The sequence below is a fragment of the Carassius carassius genome, chromosome 43 (genome assembly GCF_963082965.1).
Source record: "Carassius carassius chromosome 43, fCarCar2.1, whole genome shotgun sequence".
Classification (NCBI taxonomy): Eukaryota; Metazoa; Chordata; class Actinopteri; order Cypriniformes; family Cyprinidae; genus Carassius; species Carassius carassius.
The window spans coordinates 13,809,736-13,836,763 of NC_081797.1; the positions used below are offsets into that span (position 1 = coordinate 13,809,736).

At 35.6% G+C, this 27,028-nt stretch overlaps 1 protein-coding gene and 1 long non-coding RNA gene across 3 annotated transcripts; both read right to left on the reverse strand.

Annotated features, from left to right (window-relative positions):
• Window positions 1-311: 311 nt before the first annotated feature.
• LOC132124684 (nuclear transcription factor Y subunit beta-like) lies at window positions 312-22,604 on the reverse strand. 2 transcript variants are annotated; one of them, XM_059535806.1, is made up of 7 exons: window positions 22,511-22,604; window positions 21,253-21,349; window positions 20,574-20,707; window positions 20,185-20,382; window positions 19,944-20,022; window positions 1,207-1,286; window positions 312-1,120 (listed from the first exon to the last, which is right to left on the reverse strand). In XM_059535806.1, the coding sequence occupies exons 2-7, from the start codon at window positions 21,347-21,349 to the stop codon at window positions 1,088-1,090; spliced, it is 621 nt and encodes a 206-aa protein (XP_059391789.1). In that variant the 5' UTR covers window positions 22,511-22,604; the 3' UTR covers window positions 312-1,087. The 2 variants fall into 2 exon arrangements, with proteins under 2 accessions (XP_059391789.1, XP_059391788.1); XM_059535805.1 differs by lacking the exon at window positions 22,511-22,604 and having other exon boundaries at window positions 21,253-21,358.
• On the reverse strand, window positions 9,436-12,120 carry LOC132125081 (uncharacterized). Its single transcript, XR_009426845.1, has 2 exons — window positions 12,008-12,120; window positions 9,436-9,652 (listed from the first exon to the last, which is right to left on the reverse strand). It is a non-coding gene; the product is annotated as an uncharacterized LOC132125081 (long non-coding RNA).
• Window positions 22,605-27,028: the final 4,424 nt, after the last annotated feature.

Sequence of the window (27,028 nt, forward strand, 5' to 3'; positions counted from 1 at the left end):
AGAAGTGCCATATAAAATACCTAAGTAGATAATATAAGATTTAAGTTTATTAAATAAAATGAAATAACTTAAAATCTGTATTATATATTGCATGATTTTTATATCATCCCAATAATCATTTTTTTCCAGGTATTTCCACCATAATATCCAGTTAAAATATCCACCAAATCCTTTGTACTAAATTTTCTGTCATTTAGATATAGACACATTCTTTTGTCATTTATCATTATTTCATTGACCATAAACACACTCATTTATAATGCTCAGAAAATATACAAATAAGCATGATATTGGAGAAAAGACGACACAACTAGGGACAAATATTTTTAATAAATTAATTAGTGAAGTGTTTTGTTCCACTTTTTCACTTTTGTTGTACTCTTGCAACTGATGTCCATATTAAAGCACAGTTTTACAACAACAAAATGAAAATCAGCAAGAACTGAATATAAAATCATTGAATAAAAAAGTCACTGTCCTAAAATGGGCCACACTGAAGAACCCATTTACATTTATTTTGGGATTTGACTGATAAATACAGATTGCTTTCAAATGAGTTCTTCATGTTGAATGAAATGCATCAATACAGATTCACATAAACATTGAGGAAAAAAAACATGCACAAAAATAAGAACTATTTACAAAAAAATCCACATTTTAAGTCAATCAAACTGAAATTATACATGCAACAGGATTTTTAATCTATATAAAAAAGGAGCAAAGCCCTCATTCCACTAAGTTGCAGGAAAATTCACATTTCTTCTATTTTATTGCTTTGATAGAGGGGTGAGTTAGTTTTGAACCCCCTCAGGACCCCTTTTACCCAAAACCTTTACATAGATAAAACTCCAAATGTATGATGAAAAACAAAACTATAATTACACCCAACAGACTTGTCACATAAAATCATAATGTGTGTGCACAGACACACATGGAGCACACACAAAAACAAGCTGAACAAACATAGTAGTCCAGCTCTGTGACCTGTGAGAGTCCGCTGAAGACCTCCATAAGACCCCACCGCTCATGACCTGTGGAAGTGTGGAGGCCTGATTCGGGATGATTAGGGGTTGATTTCTACACATCTTCAGGAGAACTGGAGCTGTTGCACACCTGGGATCTGTGTCAAATAAAACACAGTTAAAAGCATCACTCAAAATGCTTGAAAGTGAAGACTGAAGTGTGCTATCTGGGTTTGTTTCTGACCTGCTGATAGGAGGTGGTGTACACCATCACATTTTGTTGCTGTCCATCAGCTGTTATGATCCCTGCAGGTAGTGGATTTGCTGAGAGAGAAAAAGATTTTATTGTGCTATGTAGTCCCTGAACAGTAGCTTATGTCAAAAAGATTTATGGCTTTGACCTTTCCCTTCCCCCATGTAGCCTTTTGACTGTACCCCTCCCCCACCACATGGCCCACCCACGTCGTGCTGACCCCGTGACCTATTAATAATATCCAGATGTGGAAATCTGCATATGTGGTGGAATTCCGATGTCGACCTTTGACCTCCGTGAGAGAAATATGATGTTAGTACAACTTTGATTTTCGGTGAAACCGCTTTTGCAACCATTTGAACGACACAAAAAATTCTGCATACTTCAATTTTTTATGAAGTATTGTTTTTGTGAATGAGAATTACTCTTTTGTTATGTTATAATCCGAAATTCGAACTCACGATCTTGGTGTCACGTTTTACAAGAAAAGATAATTGTGTGTTATGCTTATATCTATACACCTTTTAAGATTAAAACAAAAGACTGATTCATTGTTATTCTTAATTAAAAAGCAAAACAACAATAAAACAGTAGACTATAATTAAAAACTAGCTTAACGTTTATTAAAGGGGTTATATGATGCGATATATTTCATGTTTTCCTTTATCTTTGGAGTGTTACAAGCTGTTTGTGAATAGATAAGATCCCTAAAGTTGCAAAGACTAAAGTCTCAAACCCAAAGAGATATTCTTTATCAAAGTTAAGACTCTGCCATGTCCCCCTAAAACTCCTAATTTAAACGTCCCCACATGTCTACATCACTGTGTGGAAATATTTCTGTAATGTCGCCCAAATGTAAAGAAAGAAGGCGTGGTTTCCAGAGGTGGGTAGTAACGAGTTACATTTACTTCGTTACATTTACTTGAGTAATTTTTTGGGGTAACTAATACTTTTCGGAGTATATTTAAAGATGGGTACTTTATACTCTTACTTGAGTACATTTTTGGGAGAAAATCTGTACTTTTACTTCGTTACTGTGGGCGACGCTCCTCTCGTTACTTTATCTTAATGCAATAAATGTTATAAATGCTTCAGTTTATTCCAAACGCGCCGTCTACTTTTCTCTGGGCAATGAGCGATGCCCATTCGCGAATGATTCATTCTTTTGAGTCAATTCTGTTCAAAGGCTTGATCAAACCAATTGGCAAACGAGTGAATTGGTTCATGAATCAGTTTGGATGATTCCTTCAGTTCCCTGCCGCACGCGCTGAGCGTCTGAAGCGGTTCACTCAGAGTTGTAACGTTTAAGAACAGAAAGAGCGCTGAAAACGTGGCTGGAACTGCACTGAATTGAAAGCAAATCTGCAAAGGCTATAATTTGCGAGCGATGGAGATCCTTATTAGATGAACACCGCGTGTGCTGTCTACTGTTTAACAGGTAATAACTTGGGCTACACTCGATTACAGTACACGATACCACTGTGACATTAGTTTGTTGTACGTGTGTGGCTTATAACAGAGGGGAGTCAAGTTGAATGCAGCTTCCAAAAGACAAAAAATAGCCGATTAAGATTTTATTAATTTTAATACAATCACACCGGCGTGAGAACGTTCAGCGAGTCGTATCATCAGCTGCTAAATTCAGATCTGTGATCGCTTGCTGGCGCTGAGCCAAAGATAGATGTGTTTTTACAGCGCTGCGCATTATAACCAATCACACAAGATTCTTTTGAGCTTATTAAAGCATTGGCCAATCAGAGGCGTCATCGCTAAAATGCCGGTGCTTCCTTCACTCGCTCCTGACTGAATACCTCTTTCTGGCTAATTCTCTCGTCAGAAACAACAAAGTGCAGATGTGTGTACGAATCTGTAAATAAGATATTGATTTCACAGTGTTAACAGTTTCAGTGATTTTAATGGGAGTTTCTGAGAGTGATTGAAATCTAGACTGTCAGTGAAAATGATCTTTAATAATGTAAATGTTATTTGCTCTCTTTCTGAACAATGAAAGATTAGTAGCAATATTTATATCACATTAACTTTCAACGTTAAATTCACATTTAATATAAAGTCAGTCGTATTAAAAATATGTTATGGCATGACACCTATATCTGTTACTTAAGTAAACAGACAGGGTTTTATAATAAATTACATAAATTGGAGTAAAGGCTGATTAAATATATACATTTATACACGCACACATACATTAAATACATTTTATCTATATATCTAAATAAAAACAGGCTCAGTATATATGACCCAAAGTAACTAGTAACTAACTACTTGAGTAGATTTTTTATCCGATACTCTTTTACTCATACTCAAGTAACTATTCAAGACTAGTACTTTTACTTTTACTTGAGTAAATATTTCTAGAAGTACTTTTACTTTTACTTGAGTACAGTTTTTGGGTACTCTACCCACCTCTGGTGGTTTCAGAAACCAGTTAGTCTTGAAGCAGTCTTGTCAGGGAGATGCTGTGTATCTAGGAGAAAGCACTTCTGAATCAGCTGCTGTAAGTATGTTTTGTTATTAGTTTAAGTATTTACTATTGAATTTTCAAATGCGATGTGTGTGTGTGTCACACAGAGAGTCACACAGTGGAGTCCGTGGCTTGTGTACTGCAAACACATACAAGCTTCATCACTGTGTCTGTTACGCCACTCTGTTCCCTTCAGACTTGAACTGATGGTAAAACTAAGGAAATTATTAACTGTACATTTTTTTTAAAGATAAAGCTCACGATTATGGAAAGGGGCGTTACATACACGATGCAACACAACTCTAAAAAGACAATCAGTAATTATGTCCCCACTGGATGCAACAAATGCTTAACTTATAATGGATTTTACTGGTGCTCCGGGACACAGCATCACATTATGGTGAGGGGCGTACCATATCTGTGACAATGAGGTTTGAAAAAATCAACACATTTCAGAAAGGCAGGGCATGGAGGGAATAATCGTCATGAACACACAGCACACCCAAGAGGAGATCATCTCTAAAGCGTGTGGTGGATTTTTAATAAATAAGATAGTAAACTATTTTTTCTGAATCTAACCTGTGTTAAACTTCTAACCTTAATTCAGCTTGTTAAACTTTTAACCTGACTTCTCTTTTGAGTCTAAAATCTCAAATCTCAACACTCACCTAACTTCCTCGTCTAGGTCTAACAAAAATAACAAACTAAATTCTACTTCTTTTCGGAAGAGGTCTTACTAACCTTTCGTTTTTAGCCTGCATTATGTCATGTCTCAGAGGGTAAAGAAGGGAGGGGCTTGCTTTATAAATTGAACCAATCATATTGATAAAAGGTGACGTTATGTTAGTGATTTTAATCATGCTGAGTTTATTTTGATGTGTCTGTGTTTGTCCTATAAAACCTGATGTATTCTTTTTCTGGAGAGAGATTCTCTGAGAATTGCTCGAGTACTCTCCCGGCCGTAAATAAAGAACTCAAAGGACATTTGCTGAAGTCTGTCTGTCATTTTCTGCTGCGCAGCAGGTGAGATAGTTTAGATAAATAGGTATTTATCAAGTGTTGATTGGAGACGTTAGGGATCGTCGATTGGAGACGGCCCAGGTGTTTATTAAGCGTCGACTGGAGACGTTAGGGATCGTCGATTGGAGACGGCCCAGGTGTTTATTAAGCGTCGACTGGAGACGTTAGGGATCGTCGATTGGAGACGGCCCAGGTGTTTATTAAGCGTCGACTGGAGACGTTAGGGATCGTCGATTGGAGACGGCCCAGGTGTTTATTAAGCGTCGACTGGAGCAGTGGCGGATGCAGAACGTGACAGATGGGTGGGCCTAGATTAAGTCGAGGTGGGCCTGAATTTATGGGTGTTCCGAAATCAAGGCTGGGTTTCCCGATAACGGTTGTTTCTTAGCGCGAAGACTCTAAAGGGGGCCACACACCGGACGCGCAGCTCAGCGCCGCGCCGCGCCACGTCTAGGACAACGCTCACCTGAAAATCCGATAACATCAGCAATTTTCTGATTTCTGTAAATAAATATAAAACTAAATGTATATTGCAGCACATGGTAAAGTCCGTATATACATTAACTACGATTTGAGACACATAAATGTAAACACGGTCCTGAGCCGTTGCTGGGCATTATATTATATATTTATTTACAGAAATCAGAAAATTGCTGATGTTATCGGATTTTCAGGTGAGCGTTGTCCTAGACGTTGCGCGGCGCGGCGCTGAGCTGCGCGTCCGGTGTGTGCCCTCTTTAGGAAGCTGATATATCTTCTTATGTGCGATGTTACCGGGTGCTGTCCGTGGCGATGGTGCTGAATTGGTTGATATCGATGGCTCGAGAATCAATTATTCTCTCGTGCAGGGGCTTTTTATGTAAGAAAGCGGTGTTCTTTATAAAAGAAGCGCTTCAGAAATAGTTGAAATTTCATTTATTAGGACTCATGGGATATTATAAAAAATAATCCAAACTATAATAGCCTAGCCTACATATTTTTAAATTGTATCATATATTGCTGCCATAATAACCCATAATAACCCAATAAACCCAATTTGTATGTGCTTTCGTCTCTTTCCCATTTTTGTTCGCTGAGGTGGAGCTGCGATTAAATTTTGTTCTTGTAAATACTTTACAGCATTTCAATAATAATAAAAGTGTACATCTTACGTATGGTGCTCGGCAGTGATCAAAAAGGATTTTAACAGTGTATTTTGAATTTCTTCTTGTAAACTCAGAGATGTGGATTCAGACGGCAATTAAATCACCACACGACCTGTTTGTCAAAAAACAGTAGGTACTAATTTGGAATGCCTGTAGATGAGGTTGGGTAGCAGGTTCCCCCAGAGCTGACAGATCCGACGGTGCAATTAAGTGTAGCAGTGATCGTCGATTAGCCATAGGCAGATCTGCTTCCCGGTTAGCATCAGTGGAGGTCGTCGGTTCGGAGTTAATCTCCGCTCCATTCTCAGAGCCAGTGGTTGTTCCATTACGATCCACAGATTGGTCCTCCAAATAATTATTAATCTCAATACGAGGTTTTTTAAAAAAATGAGTGAGAGTAACTTGTTTGGCCATACTAAGAAAAATCAAGATACCGTACACTTCTAGCGAACGTTATAACCGTTGGTTGTTCGCGTCATAGATGGTTCGCGCCAGATTACAATAGAGCGCGCTACGATGTTGCATTGACCAATGAAAACAAGTCACCAACACACTTAAATATTAAATAGTTATCAGGCTTACTTATAATTTTACTGTTTTAACATAACATGTTATAGATGAAATACACCACATAAAGTAGTATCCATATTTAACAATACAGAGTAGTATTTTATTTATTTTTTTATTTCTGATTGGGCGGGCCAGCTGTCAATGTGGGCGGGCCCAGGCCCGTCCAGGCCCGCCCACAGCTCCGCGCCTGGACTGGAGACGTTAGGGATCGTCGATTGGAGACGGCCCAGGGAGATCGTCGATTGGAGACGGCCCCGGTAGATTTAGGTCAGATGAGATAGGACTTAGTTAGATTTGAGAAAAATCTACGACAAGCGAAAGGGATGATAAGACTAATTAGACAATGAGAGAATAAATAAAAAAATGATTGAAAGTTGTAAGAGACATAATTGTATTTGGTGGATTTTACTCTGACTTGAAAAACCTTGACAGATGAGGTTGATGCTTTGAACTTACAAAGAGCCTCAGAGCAATCTGCAAGTAAAACAGTTTAAGGGAGCAACTGATATCCTGTTGAGTCAAGAAGAAAGCAGGCGTTTCTTTCTGCGGTTAGTAAAAGGTATAGAATTGATATCTCTCGCTTTGAAACAGAAGTTTTCTGCAAAAGTAAGGGGTGTGTGTTAAGAAAAAAAAACAAGGAGGTTTTTTTGCTAAGGGTAAAACTTTGTAACCAGGTAGAATATAAATTGTGAAGCTTGTAACAGAACGAGGCTGAACCTTGTGGTAGAGATTTCTCGTTGTTATGGTGATGATTATTATTTTGAATTTGTTTATTAAAGCGAAGCCATTTCTTGTGGTGATGCATTAAACCTCTCTGAACAAGTCTCGAAATATATTTTTTTCTTCATAACCTATTATCTGAACGTAACAAATACTCACTTTGAGCTTCAAAAGCCAATTTCTAAGCGCTTTCGATCTCAAGGTGAGGACAAATCTTTTGATTTTGGATTTTTGAGGTGTGTTGGAGTACTTAGTTATTTGGGGGGAAATAAATACAACTATATATATATATATATATATATTGTTAATGGAGATGATGATTTTGCAATTGTACTGTCTTGATTAATGCTTAATTTGCTATAAACAGAGGTACTATAACCTAAGTAGTAATAATGCTTTTGCTTAAGTACAAATATGTAACCCTGTGATTAATGCTATATGGAAAATGTATTGTGTAACTTCACTAACATTAAGAAAACTGCTTACTTTTATGAAATGTATGTAGTGACTGATTTAGAGTAGAAACACTTATGTATTAGTTATGGTTTTTATGATAAATGGACAATATAGTAGTTAAGGTGTATTTCACAGACGGTTAAGAGGAAAAAGAAGAGGAAAAGGGCTAAAGCAATTCGAAGTAAACAACTGAAAGCCTCGGCAGAGGAGTTGGCAGCACTCCAGGTGCTGATGACATCAGAAGAGCCAGCGTTCGACGTCTGTGTATAAAAGACTGAGAGAGAGACTCGACGGAGGGATACTGAACAAGCACAGTATCCCTCGACGCCTGATACCAGCTGATTATACCTTGATTTTGTAACTTTACTATTGTACTTTGATATAACTTTTGTTAACTTTAATAAAACTTGTATTTTATTATTGATAAGTTATGGTCTGCAAGAGTAGTAATTTAAGAGCCGTAAGTAAGAACTGACCACAGGGAAGTCTGCTGAGCAAGTTGTAAGTATTTTTGAAATGCTTATAGTTTTGTCCAGGGTCGACTTTCCTTACCTACCTGAGAATAATAAATAAACAGGTAAAAGGTGTATAGATAAAGGAGACACCATAAAACATGGCACCCAACGTGCTTCAATTCTCTAATTACTGGCCAGAATTAGGCAATTGAGCGCTTGCCTAATAGAGTAAGCGTAGTTAGGCTTACGGTTAAAGGAGCTATGTGGAGGTTTTTACTTTAAAAAAATCCTTAAGATAGAGTTTTTATTTGTACATATATGAGCCAACCATGATGTAAAAAAAGAAAGACACCTCGACTGTCCACCACGGTTGCCTCTATCAGCCTGTAGGCTCAATTGTGTGTGGAGGAGTCGGGCCCGAATTGGCGCGAAAATTCACAAAATGTGACGTCATGCGCGTTCTCATCTACTTGGGCTTACAACCGTACGGCACGCCAGCCATTATAGTAAGCAGCGGCAATAGTGTTTTCAAATGGACTCGGCGGATGGAAAGAAGCGACCAGACTCCAGCACAATTCAGACACCCATGGACACTCCTCGTAAGTAAAAAAAAAAAAAAAAAAGCGCGTGCACACTGAGACCGAGCATGAGACTGGCTGCAGTTCCTCTAACGGCCACTGGTGTCAGTAACGGTAACGCAATGCTCCTTTAAATAGCTGTGGTACTATATAAATTACTACATAAAAGACGACTAAGCAGTGAGAAAGCCCAGAAAGGGCGGAAATAGATGAAACACCCAGAAAGGGTGGACCAGTATTGCAAATACAGCCCAGAAAGGGCAAAAGGTTACTGTTAAATAGCCCAGAAAGAGTTAAATGTGCACATAAGAAACAAAGAGTGAAGATAACAGTAACAGGCCTATAACAAGGCGAAAGAAACCAATAATTGAAGATGAGGAACGAGATAGTGTTATTACCATTGCTCATCGAAACACCCTTATACCAGAATAATACGAGCTACAAATAGGCAGAATAAGACTGCTTATTAGAGACAGTTTAATCAAAAGAATTGAAGGAGGCGTTGTAATACTAAATGGAAATAAACTAATGATAAGTGGCTCTGGAACAACTGGGGCAATTTTCAATAAATTAGGTAAACAGGCATTACAGGAGATTGAAAGTATGAGAGCCCAGCTCGGACCGCAACACGCAGCGACAGTGAGAATAACCTCTGGCCGTCCACAGTGGAATTATGTAGCGCATACAGGAATGACTGATTACAGAGATGAATTCTGTAGTGCAGAACGCTCCTGGTTAGAGGCCAGGACAATAACAACAGCAGTAATAAAAGAAACACTAAGTAGACAAGAAAATTTAAAACATATGACTTTAATGGGAACAGGACAATTTAAACACCCAGTTAATTCGGTATTAGAAGGCATACTTTTGGGAATTACAGATATGTCACAGGAAGGTCAATTGACCATAAATTTATTAATGACTAACATAAATCAGCATGAACTGGAAAAAATTCTTGAGAAAAGGGAGGACAACAACCAGCCAGGATCCTCTCAGCCGTCGGGAATGTTCCTGCAGGGGACAGAAAAAAACAACAGCGTGAGGCTGAGTCTGAAGACGAATCTGAGGTGTCTGAGTTGTATATGACTCAGATTCTTCACTATATTTTGAAGATAGTGAAAGTAGAGAAACAGAAAATATTTACAAAGAATCTAGACTGTGGAATAAAAGAAGAGGCCAGATGGAATAACAAAGAGTGACAAACCAACTAGAGAATGATTGGCCAGAAGTTCAGGTAAAAGGGATTTTATTCAAAAATCCTACCAGTGAGAAACGTGGTAGAACAATAACACGACATTGGGACCAGAAGATTGTCAATGATAGAAGTTTGACTTACGAACAGATGAGATCAGCAAGCCGCTCCCCATCTGCCCAGAGAGTCGCTCTGACAGAAGGATGGTCTAACGGAAAAACAACCATTATTTCAAGAAGGATATGAATATAATAGAAAAATAGTTAAAGAACTGGGAAAAGTAGTTCATTCACTAAAATCAGGAATTAAAAATCTGGAAAAGGAAATAGAAATATAAAAATGTACGGAAGTAATAGGACTGGAGGACAGATTTAAGTAGGGTTGTGATGGTCAGGTCGCAAAGCAAAGACAAACAGTCAGGATTGGCCAGCAACTCCTGGATTTACAACTTCTTACAGACAATTGAAGTTGTAACTCCACAAGAAACTGAAGAAAACCAGAATAGTGTACATGTGAAATTGCTGGAATTACAATTAACAGAAGCAGTTAGAAAACAGGTAGGAAATAAGAAGTCGCACGAAGACCAGAGTGCATATGCAGAACAGATAATGAAAGCGGCTGAGAATGTGCAGCTGAGCCGAGATGCCGATACAAGGTAAGTGCAGACCTGTACAGGTCACCCCATATCCTCGGAGGGTTTGGATAAGTTGAGGAATTTGACAGGTATAGACGATAAAATTAAAGAATGGACAAAAACATGTTAAAACCATGAGGATATTTACACCGCAAAATAAACAAGCTCAAGGGCTACAGTTTAAAAATTATTAAAATAACAATAAATTCCAAAAGCCAGAAAGATTGAAAAAAAAAAAAAAAAAAAAAAATATATATATATATATATATATATATATATATATATATATATACACATAAATAAATATGAAGCAGGATATTACGGTGAAACAAGGAAGGTTAACCAGTTCACTGGAAATAGACAGACGTCTCAGACAGAAAAAAAAGAAAACCTGGATGCACAGGGAGGGAGAAAACTTCCACAAAAGTGAAAAATGCGAAAATATGACTCCCGCAGAACGACCTAAACTAATTGAATACCTTAAGAACAAAAATCAAAACGGAAATAAAGATTAGGAGGACTAAGGTAAATCAAAAGATTGAAAAACGCTCTAAATTGAATGACGAGGAAACATGCAAAACTAAGAAGAAGGAGCGAGTCAACTTTGATACAGAATGAAGGTTAGCTGGCCAGTTGAAACAGAGACTGTGTGACCCAAGAGTTAAAGAAGAAAATGAAAATGTATATATTAATATTCATGGAACAAAGTATTTGATTGACACAGGCAGGAATGTCTGTCTCAACTGAGCCTTTAGAGATAAATAGTACAATACAGGTACAAACATATGACGGACAAGTTAAAACGGAAAAAACAGGCGAACGATATGGAATTACTATGATTAGAAGTTCTGAAAATTTATTAGCAGCAAAAGATCTGAAAAAGGTTTTAAGTTTAGCAAGACCTACTCGATTCCTCTAGCCGAAGAAAGTCAGGAAAAGACTGCTTTTACTGTAAACAACAAACATTATGTTTACTGACGTTTGTTGATGGGTTATTAAAACTCGCCTGTAAGTTTTCAATGGGTAAGGTGTGAAATTCTGAAATATTTAGACGTTGAACTTTATATAGACGACATATTAATCATGTCAAATGGAGAACGAGAACACGTAAACCCGTAAACCTTGTAACAGAATTGAAACGACTTGCGGAGGCAGGTTTGAAAGTAAATATAAAAAAGACACAAATAATGACTGATATAGTCAAATTTTTGGGATATTGGATTTCAGCAGGTAACAGAGGGGTTACTTAGTCCATGAAAGTCAGAGTAAATCAACTTGAGACCCCAAAAAACAGTTAGACAGGTCCAGCAAACAATGGGGTTACTGGTTTAGCCAGATGTCTAAACTTATTTATGAGACTATCAAAGGTGGACGCTTGAAATGGGCCGAAAAAGCTGAAGAAGCGTTGACAGAAATTAAAACAGCTATATTAAACTCAGGACAGCTGGAAGGAAGAAATGATGAGATAATTTAGAAGCTGACTTGGAAACAGACGAAATAGGTTACCAATTAATAGTAAGAAATGAGAAAAGTAACATACCTGTTAGAATTATGATTGGAAGCTGGGAGATCCAAGAATTTAAATTTTACTGGTGTGAAGAAGCAGCTGGCAGCACTTAGCAAAAAATATTCCGAGTTGAAAGGCCTGGCAAGGGGCCAGAAAATATTTGTTAACACGAAAACAGCAGTATTATTTTCCTATAAAATATTTAAGACACAGACGAGGAAGCTCACTGGGCTTTCATTCTGAAACAGAGCAACAAGGTCATAGCTTCAAAAGAGGGAGTAGCGCAAGGCACAGGACAGTACACAGAGCTCATGGCAGTGTTCCAGGCTTTGAAAACACTGAAAAACTTGGATATTTACAGGCCATAGTAGTGGATTGCAGTTGCGACAGGAATTAATGACAATTTGCAAATCTGGAATGTGACCAGTTACACCAAGTCAAAAGGTAAGCAAATTGAACACCCAACATTATGGCAAGAGATACAAAAAAATAATAGGTGATTTTGACGTTACAGTGATACATCAGCCAGGATATTCCTAGGCAGACAAAGGAAATAATGAAGTTGATAAATTAGCGTGCATGAGATGAATAGTAGTGATTAAAGAAACAGAAGGAAACATAATACAGACAATACATGACCAAATTATGCACTCCAGTGTAAAATTAGTTGGCAAAGTTTTGACAGATAATAAAATACATATTTCTAACTGGAGACAGAAATATAGAAAAATAAAGTTAAATTGTGAACAGTGCATGCGTAAAGGCTATAATAAAACAATACGAAGTGATTCTGGAGCTATTATACCAGACAGAGTTAACCAGGCATAGTCTTTGGACATCACTGGACCTTTGATCCCGAGGTCTAAAGACGGTAATAAATATCTATTGGTGGTAGTAGATGGCTTTACGGGCCGAATTTTGGGAAAGCCTTTAAAAGAGAAAAAGCAAATGCAATTATTAAAGATGTCAATGAATTACTGGTAGCTTGGGGCCGGACAGAAAAAATTAGGGTTGACAACGGCACATATTTTATAGGAAAACAGTTTGAAGACTTTGTAACTGAAAAACATATCAGTTTAATTAAATATATAAGATATTGCCCAGTCAAACGCAATAGCTGAGAGATCTATAGGGATTCTAAAAAGCTGGAAACGGGCCAATTGTAATAATGATAGATGGGATGAATATATGGAAGATTTAATGTTTTATGTTAATCTTACAGAGATCAAACGAATAACTATGTCAAAAGACCAGCCAGAAGACTCTTGCCGAGTAGGAGACCACGTCTGGATCAGGTTGGACAATAAACATAAAAATATACCGTTTAAAGATTTAATTACTAAGAAGGATAAAATAATTAAAATAGTTGATAAACATACTGTGGAATTAGCAGATAATGGCCTCTGGAGTGAGAGGAACTTGGTCTTGGTTAAAAACAAGGACAAGAAAATTGAATTCTAACAGGAAAAGTAACAATGAGATCGTTAAATTGGTTGAGATTATTAACCAGAGAGGTGTGATTAGAATTGAAACTAATCTAAGGACAAGATGCGACGCTAATTATATAGCGAAAGATATTGAGCATGAAAAACACAGACAGACAGGTAGATTGCATAAACCTGTTAAACTGACATGTGATATAGCATATGTATTTGTGTGCTATTTGTGGTAGTTTTGGAGAATACCTGTGGTGGGAAGCACTAGCGATAAGCAAGCCCAAATCCAGGGAGGAATTAAAAAATAAAAATAAATAAATAAATAAAGATTAGTAAACCTCTAACTATGCCAAAAATACAGAGAGATCAATATTACAAAACTCCTGGAGGAATAAAAGCAGCTTTGTGTGTTCTCTGTCAAGAATGCAGAATTAGTTTCCCTAAAGTTGAAGTAATAATGGTGATAATAACCATAAGTAATAACAGTGGCTTGGAGAAAAGTAAACCGTTTGTGATTGTTTGTGGACAGGGAATATGTGATTAAATGCGATGTATGTCTCGATGACATTAAACACCGTAAATTGCTGTTACATGGCAGACATAAAGTTTGGCCTTGGAACAAGACCTTTGGTGATTTATCTAGTAAAGGCAAAATTGAAGGTTCAAGATTGCACGTTGATAACATGACTTATCAACAACAGTTTCAGGCATCGATTATCTATGGTCATACCGTATTAAGAGAAAAATGGATGACATTCAAAGTAAATGGCTCCTAGTTGACCCCAAAGGTCTGGGAATGGAGCTGGAGTGCTTGAAAACTTGCTTTGACGAGAAGGTCAAAGCATGCCGGCCAGGTAAGGGAACTGGAATTATCTGGTCCGTAGGCACCGTTGCTAAATCGCTATTAGAAAGTAATATAGGTGAGTAAATAATGGCACCTAGAATTGATTTTCTGAGACGTGGAGAATCCAATGACTCAAATAGCAATGTGCGTTGCCAATTTGGACAATTAGATGAAGAAAGATGTCCAAATAAACTAATAGTGAAAAGAATTCGAGTTCTGTGTGTCCCGATTGCATTCTGGATACAGAACAGCCAGCAAGCTGCTGTATTATCTCCAGGCAAGAAGCCAATTATGGAGGGGTTACAGCAGTCTTGTCTGAATTAAACTAATGTTTAAAGTTGTTGTAAACATGACCACCACTTCTGAACCACTAATTCTAGCATGTGCGGTTGACATTGAATTGGCACACGATTAAGTAGTGAGTAAATTGACAAAAGGTTCAGAAGGGGGGTGGTTTGAATTATTGTGTTATTATTATTTTTATTTTTCTCTCAGGAACAATGAAATTACAAGACGGAGATGAGAGAGAGAAATGGGCCAGGAAAATACAACGCTGGCGAAAACCCTGTATACCATGATCTTGTCTGACGGTATTATTAGTAACAGGGGTTGTGATTTTAACAGGAATTTGGCCAATAATTGATTTCACTACAAAATTGATTGTGGTTGATGAGATTACTGTTAGAGAAATTTCTAACTGTACTATAGTGACTAAATTCTTTTCAGGGTCATGTGAGCGAAAAACATTGGAAGAATGTAGCCAATGTGAGGAAATAATAAAAAAAATATACAGTGGGAAAAGATACATTAGTGAAATGTAGAATAAGGTCAAGCCCATGTAACATTACATGGATAAAGAGAATTTGGTTTTGGCACCGCCTGCAGGATATACTCTATATTGGACCTGGAGAGAAATTAGGTAAAATATGGGTTGTATGATCATAAACGTGCATTCCAAAGAAACTGTGAAAAATATTATAATGACAATAAATCTACAATGTATGAAACTACAAAAAATTATAGGATCCATTTGCATGGATAAATTGGTTTATATATTGACATAGGTTAATATTAATATATTATTATACATTAATATTGGTTAGGTGAAACTATGATAATACAATTCATTTGTATTATTTATTTTTTTGATTTATTTGGTGATAAAGAAACTGATATTTTGGAGAGCATTACGGTGAAAAGTATTAAAGCTCAAAAAATTAAGATAAAAAAACGAGACAATCTTATGATGGAATGGGTATTAAATATAAAAATATCTGGCTAGGCGCTTACTATCCTTTTCCTTTAGTTAGGATGAGATTTCAGGTAACTGATAGCAGAATAATTTGGGCTATTCCTAAGGAAATCCCAGAATACCATAATGTTATGACTTTATCAACACCTAATTACAAAATGTCAGTTAATATCAGTGGCATTCTAGATGACAAAGAGGTTTTGACCATTGACAGAAGCTTATTGACTGTTTATTACTTTACAGAAAGGAAAACCTTTATTTACCCAGGATGGGCTTATATAAATATGCCTTAGATAGTAATTTTAGAAGATTGGATATTAATAAAGGAATTAATAGGATGTTGGCTTAAGGAGTCATGTCGTATAAGCCCATATATATGGATAATAGAGAGAATTATGCTGAAGAAGATAAAGGGAAATGTATGACTCCGTACCCATTGTATTGGACAGTAGCTAGACCAAAAAATACTAACTTACATGCAGGATACAGAGAAGGGATAATTGATACTGTATGTTATTTTAATATTAGGAGCTTTCATTGGGATTTTGATTTTGTGAGAACTAACGGCCTTGGAGGACTGATAAGAAGTTTGTTAAAAACCTGTTATTCTACAGTCATTAATATTATCATGCAGGTGGTTGGGCTTAGTAGGAGTACAGATAAAGAGGACAAACAAGTGCTCATTGAAAGAGGGATTCTTTGAAAGACCTTGACCGAATGTAGCACTCCTTTGGTGAATAAGGTATGAGACTTTACTTCTGAAATACATGGCATTTCAATAGAGTGCCACGAAGGGTGAACAGTTGAGTGATATACAATGGATAACTTTAAGAATGATTCTACCTGCATTGCTGTTTTGTTAGGAAATGGTGACAACCTTTTGGAAATTCTGGTAAACAATTGTCTTTTTATTACAGTGAATATGATATGATATTATAAAAAATAATAATATAAATTAAAATAAAAAAGGGGGGTTACATACATATGTTTTTAAGTTTTTATTTTCTATTTTTATTATTCTTTAACTTCATTTAAGTGGGTTATTGGTTCTGAAAATGTATGCATGATTTATTATTGAAACCTAATATGATAGGTAACTTTGAGTAAATTAAGAACAAATACAAAGGACCACACTTTGATTAAAAAAAAAAAAATTTTTCTTTTAATGCTCATATAGGAATTAAGGAGAGCCCCTGGTGGAGAATTATTGACAAGAAAATTTAATTACTGGATTGTTATTGGGCAAGATAATTGCATGAGATGCCTTCAATTTCTGACTGATTTAAGAGTGAACTTTGTAATGGGGGATTTATGCCAGGAATGTTTCTGCAAGAATACATTCATTATGTGGATTAATGACTATGATGAGGCAGAATATAATGTTGAATCTTATGAATTGATGACTGGAGTGCATGTAGACATTTGAAAAAAAAAAACATATAATCTTTTTTAACGTAAAGACTGGTACAGATTGGAGATCGGGGGATTAGATTCTTGTGCACTGCTTGCATAATAAATTTACAGCTGAAGTTGTAAAAGTGGTCAAATTTGACGAACTGCTTTTTATTATAGGCAGAGAAGTTTGTGGAATTCCTGGAGAAAGAGGATTTAACTCCGACTCAGCCCCCCTTCACGCCCCAAGGTGCTAAGAATCAAACAAGCGGCTCGCACACCAAAAGCTATGCCTCTAAAGAGTGCAAAGGGAAAGAAAGAATGCTCGAGTTTGGGTTGAAAACTAAATGGATGTGTTTCATACCAGCTTACTGATGCATGATGGCACTGTGTATATGATTCTTGCAAAATATCATAAGTTTATAAAAACATGTTGAACAGTACTTCAGCTTGAAGACGTTAGGATGAAATCAGCCAGCAAAATTGCTAAGCAGTGGGTGTTAATGGAGATGATGATTTTGCAATTGTACTGTCTTGATTAATGCTTAATTTGCTATAAACAGAGGTACTATAACCTAAGTAGTAATAATGCTTTTGCTTAAGTACAAATATGTAACCCTGTGATTAATGCTATATGGAAAATGTATTGTGTAACTTCACTAACATTAAGAAAACTGCTTACTTTTATGAAATGTATGTAGTGACTGATTTAGAGTAGAAACACTTATGTATTAGTTATAGTTTTTATGATAAATGGACAATATAGTAGTTAAGGTGTATTTCACAGACGGTTAAGAGGAAAAAGAAGAGGAAAAGGGCTAAAGCAATTCGAAGTAAACAACTGAAAGCCTCGGCAGAGGAGTTGGCAGCACTCCAGGTGCTGATGACATCAGAAGAGCCAGCGTTCGACGTCTGTGTATAAAAGACTGAGAGAGAGACTCGACGGAGGGATACTGAACAAGCACAGTATCCCTCGACGCCTGATACCAGCTGATTATACCTTGATTTTGTAACTTTACTATTGTACTTTGATATAACTTTTGTTAACTTTAATAAAACTTGTAAGCAAGTTATAAGTATTTTTGAAATGCTTATAGTTTTGTCCAGGGTCGACTTTCCTTACCTACCTGAGAATAATAAATAAACAGGTAAAAGGTGTATAGATAAAGGAGACACCACAAAACAATATATATATTAGGGGTGTAACGGTACATGTATTCGTACCAGACCGTTTCGGTACAGGGCTTTCGGTACGGTGCACGTGTGTACCGAATGCAATATTTTGTTTGCGGAATATAGGCACATTTTCGTGTTTCCAAACGAACATATTAAGTGGTGGAAGTCTCTCCGTTCAGCGCAAATTCTGCCCTGCAGCTGATTCTAAGGCCGGTGACACACTGGCTGCGTGGCGTGAGCGTGGCATTTCTGCTGCGTGTGAGCTGCGTGACGGCTGCTTCGCGTTTTCTGTGTCTTTACACACCAGAATCGTGCCTGGCGCGCTGCTGCTACTGTAGGTGACATAGAGGGAGACCACGAGGCGCCGACAGACCAGGATCTTGTCTTCACGACAACAATATCTATACTTCATGTTGAGCATAAATATAAAGCCTACTGATAAAGGACACCGTCAACAGTATTGACGGCAAAATAGACTATGTTTGACAGGTGCAATATGCCAGTGTGTCACCGGCCTAAGGTTTTCAAAAGGCTTCACGCGAGTGTGAAAATCACTAGAACTAGGAAAAAAACGATTGTAATTCAAACGCAGCTCCCGTCGGCATTTAAACATGCCTTTGCTCTTAATTCCGATCGGTCCAACGCAATAACGAAATCTGAGCAGGTCTAAAAACTGAAACTGTTGATGCTGCACTTTACACTTTGGAAAAGTTATATTTTTAAAATATGAGCAGGCCTACAAGCTGGGATTGGTAATGCTGCACTGTAATCATAGTTATTTATTTATATTTTTCATTATATTTTATTATGTGATATTGGTTTGAGACAAGAGTATTTTATTTAGTGGAGAACTTTGCAGCAGTATTTTATGTCCTATTCTTTTTTTTATTTTATATATATTTATTAAAAAGTATTTAAAAAAAGTGTAAACAAATTGTTAAAAAAAAAGTTTATAGTAATAAACAACCTGTAGTTTAATGTTTGTATTTCTTTCCCCTTACTGTACCGAAAATGAACCGAACCGTGACTTTAAAACCGAGGTACGTACCGAACCGTGATTTTTGCGTACCGTTACACCCCTAATATATATATATATATATATATATATATATATAACATTGATCATTTATAATTAAATTGACATTATAAGTAGCCATAATAATTATTGATATTTTGAACAATTACTGTAATTATTATTATTATTATGTCTATTTCCAAAATAATTAATTAAAATTACATTTAACAGATCAATTATTAATACAAAATGTGAAGTAAAATACTGTGTATACACAACCTAATTATTTGAATTATTTATTTAAAAACTAATTATATAATACAAAGTACTGATATTTTCTATAAATAAATATAAAAATATAAATACAAATACAAACATAAATATCATACCAAACTGCATATTTATTTTAATATTTTTTAGTAATTTGTTAATTTATTACTGTTAATTAAACTGTAAATGGAAAATAACAATTCTGATATTTCCAAATATATATATATATATATATTTCATACATTCACTTTTAATTAAAGAAAAATAACAACACACAGTGTACATACAGTTCATAAATGAGTAGAGCTGCACTGGCAGCTATCTGAAATAAGATACGTTCGTTGAAGTAAGGAAAAAAAAACTTAAATGAAAATAAATGAAGGTAATTAATAAATTAATTTAAGCTAAATAAAAATATTAAAAGACTAAAAAAACTTTTTAAAAAAAGGAAAAAAAAATGACTGAAATTTAAAAATGTAAGAAAAAATGCTGCAACAGTATATAATCAATAATTAATAAAAAATTTATTTGAGTGTGGTTGTAACCAGTTTTACCGTATCCATCTGTATTAATAATTTACTTACTGAAAGTCTCGTCGGTGAGCTCTTCTCCCATGCCTTCGGTTACTGTTACACTGCTTATGCCTTTCTCTCCTTTCATGGCCTGAGAAATGCAATGTAAAATAAAAAGAGCACAACCAGTCAAGAGGAGGAAACCACATCTGACAGCTGTGTCAAGTGTGACTGCTTATTATACCAGAAATGAAGTTAATAAGCCTTTTTACTTCAATGATGTCTGATGATGCCATTGAAATGTCAATGCTACCTCTCTGAACTTCTGCAGGTAGAGCTTCAGAGGCTCCACATACATGTCGAAACCCAGCGTGGACATTGCGAACAGGATGTCTTCGCCGTTGATTGTCTTGCGTTTCTCCTGATGGCATCTCTCGCTGGCTTCTGAAGTGATGAAGCTAATGAACTCGCTCACACACTCCTGCACACACTCCTTGGCGTCCTTTGCTATCTGAAGTGACAGGGATGAATAACACGTGTAGTTTCACTTCCTTTCAGCGAAATAAATTGTATTAAATAAGAAGCTCTGAGAAAATAAATTGAGAGGGGATCAAAGTGCCTCATTTTATACATAAACCAACTAATTTAAAGAGGGGGTTTATTTTTCCTTCTCGAAACCAATCTGCCTTAAAAATGACTTACTTTTCCAGTTTGTGGGATTGCATTCTTCATGATTCGAGCTACGTTGGCGATGGGGAGATAGATGTCTTGTTCACGTAGGTTATCTTTGCTTCCATTGCCATCCTCGTGGTCGTTGAGACCCTCATCACCTTCATCTTTAAAAAAAAAAAAAAGAATTCAATAAATACATAGGAAATGTTTCTTGAGCAGCACAAAAGCATAACAGAATGTTTTCTGAAGGATCATGTGACACTGAAGACTGGAGTAATGATGCTGAAAATTCAGCTTTGCATCACAGGAAGACACCTTAAATGTTTAAAATAGTAGTAATTTTAAATAGTACTAATATTTTTTGTGTTTTTCTATATATTTGTTCAAATAAATGCAGCCTTGCGTTTATTCAGTTTCTTTAAAAACAATTAAACATCTAATGATTCAAAACTTTCGATTAGAAGAGTAAATATAAGTTTATAATAAATACATTTAGAATCATTTAAATATGACAATTAATAAAAATGACATACGATTCTATATTTTAGTATATTAAATTTAAACACAATTCAAATGATGTATTATAAATTAATTTATATAAATAATAAACATAATAATTACATCCGATTTTTTATAATGTATTTATCAATTAATTAAATGATAAATAAATCATTCGTAAGAATTTAAATAAGACTTTAGTGCCACTTACCTTCAGGAGCTTGAGCTAAAACAAAGTGACTGCCAGCCATATATTCTCCTGTTATGCCAAGTTGGGAGGCATCTGTAGTTGAACTGTCTCCGTCCATCTGAAACATACATTTAATTGTATTACAGCTGTAAATTACTGGTTGTGTTAATCAAAACTAAGTGTGCTGCCTACCTAGACAGCATTTGTGGCCACAGTGTGTTATTATACTGAAGTGAGCACGCAAAATTTAGACAACATAATGAGTCACTGACATGAATTTAACCTTTCTTTTATTCAGTAATAAACTTTCATAATTATAACCTTTCAGTGAAACAAATTCCCCTCGCAGACCAACACAGGATTGATTGTATAATGAAAATATAAAATGGATAATAAAAATTCTGCCATTTTTCATACAAATATTTCAGACATTCATTTGAATTAAAGACAAAATAATAACTCGTATCATAAAGAGAAAATCTGCTTTTGGAACTACCAGAAATAAAATAGGTTTTGTTAAAGTAGAATATGTCGCTGAGGTAAACAAAAAATTAATTAATTAAAAAAATTGTAATTCAAAAAGTGTAATTCAAGCTACATAGAGACATTAAAAGACAAAACTAAAAAAATTTTTTTTTTAAAGTTACTGAAATTAAAAATATAAGAAAAAAATATTCAAATACTGTATATAAACAATAATTAATAAGCAATTAAACTCGAGTTTGGTTGTAACCGCCTAATGTGGCTGTTACCCATGTGTACTAATAATTTACTGACTAAAAGTCTTGTAAGTTATAAATATATTGCCAATTATACATTGTAGATAGTCAGTGTAATCTAAATATGATATTTAATAAAATAAAAATCGAATTAAAAACAACAAGGCGCATTATATCTTTGACACCAGCAGACGTTATTGGCCAAAGAGCTCGCCGATGCTAACATAATGGTAAATAAAACCACACTTTCCCACTGAATCATTCTGATAAACTGGTCAAATGAGTTATTATTATAAATGACGGATGCATCAAACAGCAGAAGAGGGCAGAGAACAAGGCAGAGAGCTGAAGCAGCCGTGGATCTGCTTAAACTGATCGTAGTAAACAAAGGGGCCGAGCGCGATTACGAGCTTTTAACTATTAGAAGCAACCGCGAGCAGCTTTTCATAAAGCGCGCTTAATTTCTCATTATCCCCGCCAACTAATAATAAAACACTCGCGCGCGGAGATTTCCATTCGATGATATGGGTTACAATCATTGGCCGGAGCCGCTTACTAACCTGCGGTGAAACCCTGGTTGGTCGTCGCCTCAGCTCGGCCGTGTGGTTGGACAGAAGATGGCTGAAGGAGAGCCAGTCCCTGCGCGGGGCTGAACAGCCCTTCTGTTCAAAGACAGAAACCAAATGTTGTCGAAATGGCGCCTTCTATTGGTAACGATAGTGGTTGGCACTAAGCATCCCAGTCCTAGCATGAAATATTTAAGTAACCCCAGAGTGCAGTCTGGACGATGGGGCGGGGCGACACTTCGAGGAGGAGCGACACGTGTCGCCCCGCCCATATTTGTTTTCCCCTCCTTTGACATTTTGCTCCGAGCCAGCAGGGGGCAGTTTGCGTTGAAATAAACGGTGGCAACTGCAGAAGCAGAGTAATAACGCTATTCCACGTTGATTGCATGAGGTGAGTAAAAGTAGTTGTGTAAATATATTATAATATTAAATGTTCGATCATTTATTTATCCATGGTACGTTCAATTTGAATATTTATTGTTAATAATTGTTATAAATTGCTCATTTTATTGTTCTCTGTGGATTGTAACAGTACACTCTGTACATGGCTTTAGTTCTTAGGTTTGATTTTACAGAGGTATGCCATTACATTTGTCAAGTTATTTGAACAGACATGCATGATTATTGTGTGTATATTATTATTATTATTATTTTTCAGGATGACATGATCAGGAGGTGGTGGTGTTCTGTTCTCCTCCTGGACAGCTTCACTCCGCAAATGTATGTAGCTGTTTGAATGTTGCTACATGAAACATTACTCTGTACTATATCTAGCAATATACCTACCTCTTGACATTTGTTCTTTTAGAGCTCAATCACTGAGGGGAGGAACTTCACCATTCAAAAGACAATGTCTTCAGGCAGAGTCCAGCAAAGCAGGTTATTTGTGCACATACATTCATTAAGAAATAATCATTACATGTGTGTACATGGAGAGGTATTTTAGTTATTACAGCTATATAGTTGTTCAGATATGAAATTGGGATTATGTACAAGTACTATATTGGTCAACACCGTGGATTATTTCATATATAGCTATCAGTTAACATCAGCATCAAAGACATTTAAAAACATTTCATCTTTCATCTAATGTGGATTTTGTTCACCATATAAGACAGAAATATTTATATTCAATGTAAAAGATCTTCATGTGGATCATGCATACAAATATATACAAATATCTCACTGGATTATTACAATTAATGGCAAAATGAATGTGTGGAAATGTAAACTAATATATCCTACTGACACACTACAGCAAAAGATATAAATAATTGGCTTAAAACTATTTTTTTCAATGTGAAAATACTAACATGCCTAATACTTCTGCACAGTACTGTATATATTAACATTTTATTAGTGGTATTATAAAGGAATGAGTATGCAGTTGTGACAATCTATAGAGTTAGTTTAAAGCAAGGTTGTCTGTAGTCAGTGTTTATATAATGTTTAATAACTTTTATATACTTTTATAAATAAACCTATGTATGTTTTTGATTCAACAGCTTCTCCTGGAAATCCTCAGTGAAGTTTTGTCAGCGGGTGACTCTGCATATTTGACACTTTCTCTGGTTTGCAGATGGTTTAGGGATGTGGTCACTCAAGAAGTTTTCCGGAAAGCGGCACACTTTGCCTGGCTAGACAGTAAGATTTCCCCCTGTTTAATGCTCATTCTCCAATTGAACTTTGTAGTATGAGGCTGTTAAACTTTTTTTATTATTATTATTATCTTTCCTGTATTTTGTCTTTACACTATAAGTTGTGGCCAACTGGAAGAATTGTCCTCCTGTCTACCAGAAAGAGTTCAGATGGATGTACAGCATCAGGGAATGCTTGCAGGTCAGAGCCCTTTTCAAGTTTAACCCACCAGGGTACAGGGAAGAGGCCGGCGTGGTGATCTTCTGGGCTTTTGTTTACACAGGATTTTGTTCCAAGGACTGTTTTTTTTGTTTGTTTTTTTTTGCGGCATGAAACATTTGTGTGTTCATTGAAGGGAAATAGAGAATGAACTGAGATCAACTGGTTTTAATGTATTAATTGATGTCATTTAACGTTAAACTTTGCAGTGTATAATGTTTTAATAAAAAAGCTATGGCAAACACGTGCATGACAACAGGTTTCAGTCATTTACATCAGTCTATCATTCTTTAAGGTTTCTCATATTTGATGATAACATCATTTGCTATGCATTGCTCATAATGAATTCTTAATTTAGTTGTGACAATTCAGTGTAATTTTTCAATTACCAATGATTTTGATAAACAATGAAGTGTTTAAAGGGGTGATTAAATGTATTATGTTTTTATATAGAAGCGGGTTACTAAATAAATTCAGGATTAATGAGGTTTTCAGTAGTGCAGTTCAGAAAACAAATAACAGAAAGTGACGAGTGTTTTTGGGCAAGTTCTTTAGAACCTGTATAGTTCCCTCCTTGCAAAAAGTAACCATGGATTTATTGTAGTAAAAATATTTGTTGGCATATTAATTACCATGTCCTGTAATTATAAAAACACCATAGTTTAACTATAGTTTTTGTAGCAGAACCATGGTAAATTTTCGTAGGGGCTAAGGGAATGTTCAGTATATTATTGGTGACATTCAGAGACTGGAGACAATTTGTTACACACACATATATATATATATATATATATATAATTTGAATATATAAATCAAGGTACTCCATGACTATCTACATAACCATACTTCGCATTATATTGCGTGTCATTTTCAAAAACCAGCGAGTAATGCCGAGGTAGCGTCTACAGCCGTTGAGGGAGTAATTGTAAATTAGACCATTTATTTCTGTTCTGTTCGTCGTAATCCAAAACTCTTTGTATTTATACGGGAAGTTGTGGAAACGCAACAATAAATGCAAAAACACAACATTTATATTCGCTTTTTGATTTATATTAAAAGTTTATTCATCTGAGTGTCTACTTCCGCATTCCAATCCTACTCACAGCGTCATAATTCTCTATACCAATAAGCTGTAAAATCCTCACTCATCTGTACACCAATAAGCTCATCTTAATCATAAACCAATAACCGCTGAGGTGGGCGGGGCGACACGTGTCGCTCCGCCCCAACGTTTCGCCCCGCCCCATCGTCCAGACTGCACTCTGGGCTACTACAAATATTTAGACTGTTTTTATAAGGTAGCCATCAAAGACTGGTCACTATTTTTTTATCCTGTTACATAAAATCTTAGATTATTCTAAGATTAATCAAAAAATGAGACTGATTTCTTATTGGCTATGCTAAATTGGTCAAACTCGTATTTATCATAGACAGTAAAAGGTATTTATGCAGCTGGCCCCAGATTAGCTCACAAACATTATTATGTTTACCATAGTCCCAGGAAACATTTAATGGTTACTGTTTTTATTGCTTGTGTTATTTAATGTATTTGGAGATTAGTGAGTTTATGTGTTTCATTGATCATTAGAGACCAACCAATCTAACATTGGATTATTGTATTATAGGATTATATCAATACCTTGGAAATATGTTCTTTGTCTGCATTACTTATTTTTGTTAATTTTAATTGAGACTTAATCATAAACTTATACAAGATTGAGACTTAGTCATAAACTTAAACTCAAAACATGACATTTTTAAAATAATGTTAATCTAAACAAAGATTAAAATAAACAAATAAACATTAATAACGTTAATTCAAGTATGTGTGTGTGTGTGTGTGTGTGTGTGTGTATATATATATATATAATATATACATAGCTATTATAAAAGGACAAAAAAATTTGTATATATATATATATATACAAATTTTTTTGTCCTTTTATAATAGCATGCATATCTCAAAGATAAAAGCAAAGGTATCAAAAATACAAATGATTTGTAATAAGGAATTTCTTCAACTGTGGATACTAAATATTGTTAACTAGCTGTAGGACAGGGGATCTTTCAGATGATTTCCATGCAAATCATTTGTATTGATCCTCACAAACTTCAATCAGTTTTTCTCTTACATTACTATTGATTCATTTTTAAAGTATACATAAATTAATTAATAGTTTTTTTCTACAGTAAAATACAATAAAGTAATAAACTATTGCAGGTGATTTAATAAAATAATATCCGTATCAATAAAAATCAATTTTTATTAGAACCAATTAGGAAATGCTATTCTATATAGTATAAAAAAGGATTCTGATCCAGGAAGATGAGTGCAAACCAGACATTTAACATAACAACATGGAAACAGACAACAGCAGTTCTTCATTCAAAGAAGATAGTTGTGTGACTATAGTTGTGTGAAGTGTCACATGAGGCAGCGTGTGTGACTCTTTGACCTGCACACAGGGATCTGACTACCATGTATGGAGAGGTTGATATTTCAAGTAATGTTCATCTGGCCGAGCTGTGCAGAGAAACCAGCACATTAGACTGCCTTGACAGATCAGATCTAATCTGTTTAATGAAATCAGATGTAAAATGTAATCATTTTATTGTTTATGTGACATAAGAAGAAAACACAACGTCAGAAAGCCA